This window comes from Ascidiella aspersa, chromosome 7 (assembly GCF_963924565.1).
Source record: "Ascidiella aspersa chromosome 7, kaAscAspe10.2, whole genome shotgun sequence".
Classification (NCBI taxonomy): domain Eukaryota; kingdom Metazoa; phylum Chordata; class Ascidiacea; order Phlebobranchia; family Ascidiidae; genus Ascidiella; species Ascidiella aspersa.
This window is the reverse complement of record NC_139453.1, coordinates 17,168,187-17,178,714: the sequence shown is the minus strand read 5'-3', so window position 1 is coordinate 17,178,714 and position 10,528 is coordinate 17,168,187. Positions and strand designations below refer to the sequence as shown.

Below are 10,528 nucleotides of genomic sequence, written 5' to 3'. Positions count from 1 at the left end.
TAGATGAGTCTTTTTGGAATCTTATTTGAATGCCTAAAAATCGGACCAACTTTCATTGTGAATTTGTATATGTTCCTATATCGATTCCCCTTGTTCGTATTTCTGTAATCTGTTATTTGTGTTGTTACCTCATATATTTGTTGTTGTCACTGTGTGAACCATTTATTTTTTTCTTATATCAAGTGAAAACTGTCACTGTATGTGGTGTTTTTTATGGGTACTTGCCACTTTTTTGCGCAATTTCTAGTTTTGTGAAAATAGGTTTTGTGACGTCACAGCTATACTGATGACGTCAATAGTGTAAATAAAACAGAATTCTGTGCAGAGTTAGTTACTTCTTAACTTAGTAATAAGACTTTTGAAAATTTATGTTTAAAAGTTGTTTTTTTTTCATAAAAAAAAAGATTTTTGCAGAAGTCATAAATCAGCACCCGGTCAAAACGTGAGATTTAGCGAAAAAGGATTCAGCAGTTAAAGGGTTAACAAACTGTTCGAAGCGGCGTGCTTTTTAAGTAGTAGGGTCACACGTCTTAATCTAATGCGAAACCAAAATCGAAAAAACAAAACGCCGTTTTTCGTCTTGTGTTTGGTCGACCGTAAATGCCGGATAGTTTTGCTCTTTCGTTATTCGTTTAGGTCAGGGGTCGGCAACCTTTTTGTAGTCGCGGGCCAAAACCAACCTCAGAAAGGTCTCTGCGGGCCGCACAAAATGTTAAATAAGAATTATGTTATTAAAATATTAAAACTACCGTAAATCAGGCGGACCTCTGATCTTTTTTGCGCCTAAAAACGTGTTTAATTACATTTAAGTAGGCAGTAATAAAGTATTGGCGCAAAGCGCGAATAAAATGCGTTTGTTTGGTTTAAAATCCGAGTCCACACATCGTCATCCAAACTACTAATGAACAGTGTAATAAAACTACTTTGAGGAAACCCAATAACATTAGTTAATCTAGTTGAGTGTTTGTCAACCTTTTAAAGTCAGGGCACCGTAAACAAACCGAATGGAGAAGGATCATTCGCGCGAATCGCGAAAATTTTTCACACTTACGTAGTTAAAATAGTTAAAAAGTATTTGAAATAGAATCGTGCCCAGTTTGTCAAAGCGGCGGCGGGCCGGATGAATTTGATCGGCGGGCCGATCCGGCCCGCGGGCCGTAGGTTGCCGACCCCTCTGGTTTAGGTTGACTGATTAGCACGCGTGTATTCGACAATTGACAACGCTACTCAAACCTTCTTTCTTTTTTCTCGCCAAAAACTTAGAGGTTGGCGCAGTTGATGTTCCTCGCTGTTCGCTCTCTGCGCTAATATCCATTGTTGGTGTAACATCGGCATTTGTTTAAAGCAGATTCTTAAAGAGAGATCTAATGGTGACTGTCGTGCGCGTTTCAAAGTCTCCATTTTTATGCATAGATACTATATTAGATAGTTAACGCAAAATTATACTTTTTAAGCATATTCTAATCTAAGACCACGTGTTTATGTGCAATTGACACAACTTGTTTTTCCCCAACCAAAGCTTGTATTTTAGCTGACTTGGCACACAGCTCGGCGCAGATGTTGCACTAATTGTGGCCTAATAACACCTGGGATAAACGATCTTCGTTTAGTATTGAAGGTGACGAAAGGCGTGGTTGTAATTTAGCGCTAGTCCCGTTTTTAGAACTTAGGAAAATACGCTGCTGATAGCCCAATGTGATTCTACCAAAATTAATCACACATATTTTACGGTCTTATTTTATTTTTTCGCCTAAAGTTAACGATTGCACACTAAGTTGTTTTGCATTTGGCGCTTGGCAGGATTGTCGACGACGCACGTGTTCGCTTTGCGTCTTAAAGTTCGCCTTTGCTTGAACGTTAATTGGCTGTTTCTGATTAGTTTTTTTATGACGTCTTGCAATCACCATTTTTTGACGTCATACGGTCACTATTTTATGACGTCATTATTCCTTAACGTCAGACGGAAAATAGGGGAATTCCCTAAGTGGAAAGTGCAGAACCACCCTTTTTGATTTTCTGGATATGCCCCTGATTGCGCCCCCTGGAAAATTTTCTGCGGGCGCCTCTGGTTGTGGTAGGATTCTATAGACCAGCGCCCTATACTGAATTTTCACCCGGTCCGTTAAAAATTAGGACAGTTCTAAGCAAAAAGGTCTATGACAATTAGAGCATCCAAAGGATCAAAAAGTCCAACTTTTAGACTTTGAGGTCTTAAACAATGCACTAATTTGACTTAACAAATCTGCATAAGAAGTATAAGTGTATACTTGACCCACACAAACCCAAACGCTAACCAGCACCCTAACTCAAATATTGTGCGTTGATTTAATAATTAGCCTACATAAGCGCTCTAGGTCCTAATACATTAATGTGTGACGTAACAATCCTATATACCCTGGACGAGAAATTATCTTATGCCCACCAGAGTTTGGGCTTTTCCCCAGCGTTCAACTCATTAAACTAACGCACATTATTTGGGTTAGGGTTCAGGTATAGGTCAAGTATTATTAACTCTATTTAAAAATTTTTTTATTTTTTGTGAACTTTTAGCGAATATTTTCATTTATCTATACCGGGAGTTAACCTAAAAGTAAAATTAGTGCATTGCCACGACCTCAAGATCTAAAAGTCAGACTTTTCTGCCTTTGGATACCCTAATGGTCGCAGACCTTTTTGCTTAGAACTGCACTAATTTCTAACGGATCGGATGGAATTTTGGGTATCGCTTCTCAACATTCCTAAATACCGAAATCTCAGTAAAAAAGCGATTTCCACCCTTGTTCGCATGCTCACGACACCTTTACGAGAAAGGATTTTCTGCTCTTGTTGAAATTAAAACCAAAAAAGAAACTCTATCGAGGATGTTTATACGCTTATAATAGGAGAACTAGAAACAAGGTTACTGCCTCGGTTCGCACCACGAACTGAAATTTAACAGCAACTCTCGCGTTAAATGACTGATAAAGATATGTCACGGATTTCCTATACTTGCAGCATTGCTTATCCTTAAAGTTGAGAACTTCAGTGAAACGGTCGTGCATGGCTACATTTACTTGGCCTATGTAGGGAAGCAAATGGGATGCATGGATGTTTCTTGGTTTAAACCAGGGGTCGGCAACCTACGGCTCGCGGGCCGGATCCGGCCCGCCAAAGTAATTCATCAGGCCCGCCGCCTATTTGACAAAATAGACACGAGTCCATTTCACATACTTTTTGATTATTTTAACTACGTAAGTGCAAAAAAGTTTCGCGCTTCGCGTGAATGATCTTTCTACACCCGACTAGTATACTGGTTGATGTATTTTCAAATAGATCAGTGCTTGTTTACCCTTGCGGCGTGTAAGGCTGACCTGTGCGTCACGGACAAACGGAAATACTTTTATTGTACTTTTGCTTATTCGCAATAAATATTCTTTCATTGTGGTAAAACCCACGCACGGCTAATGGCATTACGCAGACGAGCATTTACAAAATTACATTAACATAAATACAGATATTAACAATTTAGCATTAACATTTTAATCAAATTGCATTTTGCTTTAACATTATAGCGAAGGAAACATAGCCACAAGAAATGTACGTACCAATTATACGTACAAACTTTCGGTAGGGATACAGGATAACCTTGGATATAATCATGCACATTTCATTTCAGTTTCAGTTTAACAAAAAATTATACAAAAAATATTTTGTGTATAGTAGCAGGGCTACTCAACTATTAGCCTATTAACAAAGGTCCAATCACAAAAATTTAAAATTTGCTTAGGTCTGTTATAACTCATATGAAATAATTTACAGTCATACAAAATGTAATACGGCATAAGTCCTTCGCTTCAACTGAGAATTCTGTCATGCCGTTAATGTAGAAAGGGGTTTTCAATGAACAGCAGCAATTGTTTGCCAAGAAAAAAATAATCAAATCGCTTTGCTAAGTAGACAGATAAGGTCCGGATTCGACATTGAAAAGGTCCGCATTCGGACCGCGGTCCGCCAATTGAGTCGCCCTGGTATATAGTATACATACCAGTTACCACTATACGTCATGTCTGAAAATTTGAAAGTTCTACATTTATCTACAATGTAAACTTTTTCAATAAAGCTTCGTATGAAAATCGGTCTGAAACATACCATAGCAAACCAAAAAAGAATCCAGGCAAAAACAAGATATGTTCTGAAAATAGAACTTATTTTTTTCGACCCACATAATAAAATATGCACCGGAAGTTCAAAATTTGATGATAAACTATATTTTGCCATTTTACAGCAGTAAATGATGGACCTAGCGTAGCCTTGTTTGGAAGTGGGTGAAACAAACACCACATAAAATATAAACTAATAATTTATGCGTTAGGTTAGGGCAGTGCTCTTCAACGGTGTGCACGGTGCACCCTAGAAGGGTGCACCAAAATATGCTTGGGGTACACCATTACTAAAAGGTATACAAGGGTGCATCACAAACCTTCAATGAATCATTAATATTTGACGTTGAATGCTGTTGTATGACATGCAATAGTACTCGCAAGCAGCCTGCAGCCAAAATCAAACTCTCACCGACAGGGTGTAAAACTTTCCTCAGTTTAAAAGTAAACAGGGTGCATGAGTTCGTCACAACAACTTTAAGGGTTCACCAAACCAAAAAAGGTTGAAGAGCACTGGGTTAGGGCACTAAATAAAATATCTGATTGTACTTATACATATAGCTTTAGTTAAACCTAACTACAAAATGCTGCTGTTTCTTTTTTTTTTTATTAATAACATAGATAGCGAAAAAACGAACAAGAAAAACAAATCAAAATAGTGAAGCTCTCAAGCAGCTAACGACCATTTACTTTTGTGTTTTGTCATACTTCCTCTTTTCAAGGCCGAATATCGCTCGGAAGTTTGCACAGAAGATAGCAACAGTAAAAAGCGTAACATAGTCGGGACAGTGTCGGCATATTTACATTGATAAATAACATATCGCGCGCATAAAAGGACACAATCCAGAAATGTTTTGCACGGTTCGTTTTTGTGCACTCCAAAGAGTAATTGCTCGCGGGAAAAAACACACGATATTCGTAGTTTAGTACTTAACCACGCACTCACGTTTTCCCAGTATAGACACGTAACAGGACACAAATAAAACAAGTGGTACAGGTTTTCCGTAGCCTTTTTGCAAAAAGTACATTGGTTAGATTCGGTTTTACCAAACGAATAAAGGGAGTCATTTGTAACAATTGCGCCCAAGTTAAACTTTATCTGAAAGCTTCTCAGTTTGTTTTCGATTGTTGAATTGTAGAGGTTGCGGTAAATTTTCTCCCATGGCAGACGTGCCCTCCCGCAATTTAAGGTCCAGTGTCATTTTAATTGAGCTTTTGGAGGAAAGAGAATTGTTGTTTGTATTTTTTCGTAAACCGATTTGGTGGAGTTATACTGCTGGATAAATAATTTTAATGTTGGGGTTCTATACGAATGGGACGTTGTTGCGCTACCCGAATCCCATTCTTCTGGGAGACTCGATATTAATTTTATGAATTGGACAAAATCTGTGTTGTTAGGTGTAAAGTTAAATTTATTTACTAATGTGTCATACTGTAGATACTCACCGTTTCTATTCAATAAATCCTGGTGAAAAATTATATTGGAATCTATAAGTGATGGCATAAAAAAAACATTTGAGCGGAATTTTACTTTTTTGTTTAGCCAAAGCGGACGGCTGTTTGACTTTGGATCTATAATTTCCAAGAGTTGTTTGAACGCCGTTATTGCGCAACGTAACGTTCGCATAGGGAGTATGCGCCTTGTGATTGCATTGTTTGTTCCTATGTTCCCATTACGAAGCGCTTCTAATCTGTTACCTTGGATAAAGGGCCTTCGATTTGTTTCCAATCAGCTTCCGCGTTTTCGTCAAGTAGTTTAGAGATTCATTTCGTATGTAAGGCTAACAAGTAATTATCTATATTGATCTTTCCTGCCCCCCCATTTGCAATACTCGCACTCAAAGTCTCTCTTTTCACCCTCTCCCATTTGGACCCCCATAAGAATGTAAAGAGGATTCGTTTAACTTTTGAGATAAAGCATTTGGGTATATTAACCGGGACAACACTCACTTTAAAGGTTAAGATTGGAATCATGAGGGTCTTGATAACTGTTATTTTTCCGAGAAGAAAAAGACCCCTCGCGGACCAAATATTTGATACTATTTTAATTTTTTTCAGAAGTGGTGTGAAATTTTTTTCAATTAACTCGGCGTCGTTACTCGAGCTAGTGGGAATTTCAACGCCTAAGTATTTGATAGTACCTGATGGCCATAGAAGTCCACTTTGTTCCATGGGTTTGTGACAGTTTCACGATTTGTTCCGATAAAAAAGGCGTTTGATTCGGACATGTTGACCTTGCAGCCTGAGATTTCGCCGAAGTCGTCGATAATCCGAAAGACTTCTGTAAAATCCTGATCACTACCCGATAGAAATATTGTAGTGTCGTCAGCAAATAGGGACACTTTAAATTCTTTGCCATTTATTGTGATGCCGTTTTGGCGGCCCTGTTTTAACGCAGCGGCAAGGCATTCAATGCACAGGACAAATAAAGTTGGAGAGAGAAGGTCTCCCTGGCGTACGCCACGTTCAACGTTAAACGATTTTGATAAAAAGTTGTTGTTAACAATTACGCACGAAGGATTTTGGTAAAAACATTCGATCAATTTAATAATCTTGTCCCCGAACCCGAAAGCAGCTAAGGCTGTATATATGAAGTCCGAGTTTACCGTGTCGAAGGCCTTGAACAAGTCTAAAGACAGTATCGCGCCAGGTATATCGTAATAGTCGGCGCAGTCAATGATATCGAACAAAAGACGAATATTAGTGCCTATATATCGTTTTGGAATAAAACCATTTTGCGCAGGCGAGATAATGTCGTTTAGTACCCCTCGGATCCTAGTGTTAACTACTTTTGAAGCAATTTTGTAGTCTACATTCAAAAGCGTTATCGGTCTAAAATTTCCCGGTTGAAGATGATCTTTATAAGCTTTTGGAAGTAGAGTTACCACTGCTTCGGACTGAGAAGCTGATAGCCTACCTGTATTTACTGTATGTCGCCAAGCTGCCATATAGACGCATTTGATATTGTCCCAAAAGGTGATATAAAATTTTGATGGAAAACCGTCTAGCCCAGGGGATTTATTTTTACCCATGTTGCAGAGAGCAGTGAAGAATTTCGCTTCTGTTGTTTCCGCTTCTGTTGTTTACGCTTCTAATAGTTTTGATTGTTCTGCCTTAATTTTTGGGAGATTTAATGTTTTTAATTTTGAGGCGATTAAGGTTTTGTTCAATAGATCTACGTTTTGTTTGTAGAGTTGCTTGCAAAAGTCAACTAGACCGTCCAAAATGTTGTTTTGGTCAGTTATTATTTTATCATCTACAAAAAGGCTGTTAATACCCTTTTTTTCGCAATGCCTTTTTTCCAAATTTAAAAAGTATTTGTATTTTTCTCGCCCTCCTCTGCCCAGCGAGCCCTACTTCGCGTTATCGCGCTTTTAGTTTGGCGCAGCATTAGTTGGTCGAGTTCCGATTTAAGTTTGGACAATTTTTCGTGCAAGGGGCCTAATTCTGTTTCAGAGTTCTTTAAAATAGCGTCTTGCGTCTCGCCAATCAGTTTTTCCAAATCGATTTGCTTAATATTTAGCCTTCGTTTTAGTTCGGCCGCATATCTAATAGTTTCTCCCCGAACAACTGCTTTCAAGGCGTCCCATCTTACATGTGGGTCGGTTTCGCCTATATGGTTTTCTGCTTTATAATAAGTGATTACCTTTCTTATTTTATCCTTGTAACGCTGGTCATTTAATAGTGATGTATTAAATTTCCAGTAGCCTCTACCGCTTGGTGCTGGGTTAATGTCAGCCCCTAGAGTTGCCATATTATGGTCGGACATAATACCGGGGACTATGTCTACATTTTTAACGTTTTCGACGAGAGATCCGTCAATTAAAAAGAAATCTAAACGCGATGATGCCGCTGGTAGTTTCTGAAGCCTTGAGAACTTTTTAACGGTTGGAAATTTGTGGCGAAAAATATCTGTTAGTTTGTAATGTGTCATATATTGCAAAAGACTTTCTCTTGCTTTTCGGTTACGATGTTTTTTACTTCCATTTTGATCTAGGACATTGTCCAAAACTAGATTAAAGTCCCCTCCCATGATTATCGGGGCATCGGAAAAGCTGTCAAGTACGGCGAATAAATTGATGAAAAATTCTGGATCGTCCTTATTCGGCGCGTAAACATTAACAATTACTATTGGGGTTGCATTTATTGTCATTTCAACCATTAAGTATCGACCTTCTTGGTCTTCCCGTGTGCCTGAGACGGAATAGGATAAGTTTTTGTCGATTAGTATTGCCACCCCTCCACTGCTTGAGGTGCCGTGCGCCCCAAAAAGCTCCTCCTCCTCATTCCATACCCCATAACTTTTCGTGCTTAGCACTACCATGGGTTTCCTGCAAAAGGGCAACGTGACACTTTTTACGACGTAAAAAATTAAAAATCGATTTTCTTTTCATAGCAATGTTTAAACCTCGAACGTTGTGTGAAATAATATTTAAAGACATAAAAATAGTATTTAAACGCGTTCGACACCAATATCAATGTCCCACTCGTACTCCATGACACAATCACATCTAAACGCTTTATTGGGACCCATAAGACAGGAATGCTTTTTCCCGCAACTACAGTTGACTATCTTATACTTGCAATGGGTATTACTACACGCTTTACACATCGTAACCTTAGGTAGCGAGTTAACAGTAAAACAATTACAAACAACAGAGTACCTTTCGCACTGTATGCACTCAAGCACATCTTCCTTCGTCTTGTATTCTGGCTGGACCTCATCGCAGCACGGCATACGTCTCAATGTCCCTTCGAATGAAGGACATTGACATGTTTCTTTACCCTCTTCGACCAGAAATAACTCGTCCGTGCAGCACTTCATTGCTACGGAATACTTGTTGGAACAACTCCAGCAAACGAAAGTTTTCGACTGAGCCGAAACCACAGTTTCAGCTTGGCAGCCAGGGCATGTCAGCGAAATTCTGGTCGCACATAGGCTAATAGATTTGCTGTTTGGAAGCTCGTATGGGCTTCGTTGCAGCCTTTTCCTTGACCAGTTGTTGGTAAACTTCGGTGTGCTTGACTTGATGTTGGCGTTGTTTTCAGAGTTGAAGTCCGGGGAGTTCTTATCAGCATCGTTTAGAATGCTGCTTACGGCTGTTGTAGAGTGTGAATTGTTATCAGGGTTGTTGACGCCAGCGCTAGATTGGATGGCAACTGCGTTATCGTTTGTCTCTCCGTGTGCTTTGGCTTGCTTGTGCTCTTCTTGTCTTTTTACTAGCCGAGGAAAATCTTTTTGACGTTTGGGACAGTTTGCTTGTTTGTGACCTTTCTCGTCACAATACTTGCAAGTGAACACTTGTCCATGATATGTTACGTAAAATTCACAGTCCGCCATCCTAATATAACTTGGTAAAGGGCTTTCTTCCACGTCCGTTGAATTCATTGTCAAGATTCTCATTCCGGTTAGCAACCCAATCTTGTCCTTCCTGTGTGTCACCTTTTCAACTTTTCCATATTTTGCCGATATTTCCTCTGCTATGAGTTCACTGGGGAAAGGGATAGGCACCCAGCCAACTGCGATGTTAATCTTGTCATTTTCGTATAGTTTAACACATTTTACTGATTCTGCTGCGCATAGCTTTGTGTAAAGTTCCAAAACATTTTGTCTATTGGTGCAAGTTATGTCGACGTTTTGGCCTCGCATTTCTGCAATCCCAACTAATTTCTTCAGCGGATAGTCCATACTTTTTATAAGATTCAGAATTTCGTCTCTTTTCAATAAATTAACTGTCCTCATACTTAAGCAATTCGGCCTCTTAAAGCTGGCCGCATTTTTATTCACTGCCTGAGCGTAACTTGCTCTGCTTGCCATTTTTCGCTCCGCACTCCACGAGCGCCAGAATGATGCTGCTGTTTCTTTTTTTTTTTCTTTTTTTTTAACTTACAAGTTTTATTATTATATAGCGACACAATAAAGCGAGTGCGAAAGAAAAAAAAGAGGCGAGATAAAACACATGTCAGAAAGCGACGAATTAGCAGGAAGGCATTAAAATACAGTTGGGGATTCGGAGTAACATGAAGTGAGCGTTAAAATAGCCCTTGCCACTTGCAAAGAAAGTCGTTAGTTTTATAATTCCGAATGGCGATAAGATGTTCCGATTTCTGAACAGATTTAACCATATTTAGGAACATATTGAAATTCGGCACGGATTCGGCGTACTTACAGCGGTAAATTACGAAACGCGCACACAACAACAAACAATTCAAAAGGGTTTCAGATTGATCTGCCACAATACCAAACAACATATGAACAGGGTTAGGGCGTAAATCAATCAGAAATTTCGCCGAGATCCAGGCAGTTACTTCTTCCCAGAAAGTTACTACTTTGGTACAAAAATAAAACACGTGCGCTACAGTTTCTAATGCATCGCAGCAGAAAACAC

At 39.1% G+C, this 10,528-nt stretch overlaps 1 protein-coding gene across 1 annotated transcript; it reads right to left on the bottom strand.

Annotated features, from left to right (window-relative positions):
- Positions 1-8,293: 8,293 nt before the first annotated feature.
- On the bottom strand, positions 8,294-9,957 carry LOC146138091 (uncharacterized). Its single transcript, XM_083394515.1, has 2 exons — positions 8,804-9,957; positions 8,294-8,333 (listed from the first exon to the last, which is right to left on the bottom strand). The coding sequence occupies exons 1-2, from the start codon at positions 9,955-9,957 to the stop codon at positions 8,294-8,296; spliced, it is 1,194 nt and encodes a 397-aa protein (XP_083250641.1).
- Positions 9,958-10,528: the final 571 nt, after the last annotated feature.

What these genes read in the sequence shown, in the direction of transcription:
- LOC146138091 (XM_083394515.1), bottom strand. Translation starts at nt 9,957, where the DNA reads ATGGCAAGCAGAGCAAGTTACGCTCAGGCAGTGAATAAAAATGCGGCC. An exon ending in GAGTGCATACAGTGCGAAAG is followed by an intron (nt 8,334 to 8,803) that starts GTACTCTGTTGT and finishes ATTCCGTCTCAG; the next exon opens with GCACACGGGAAGACCAAGAA.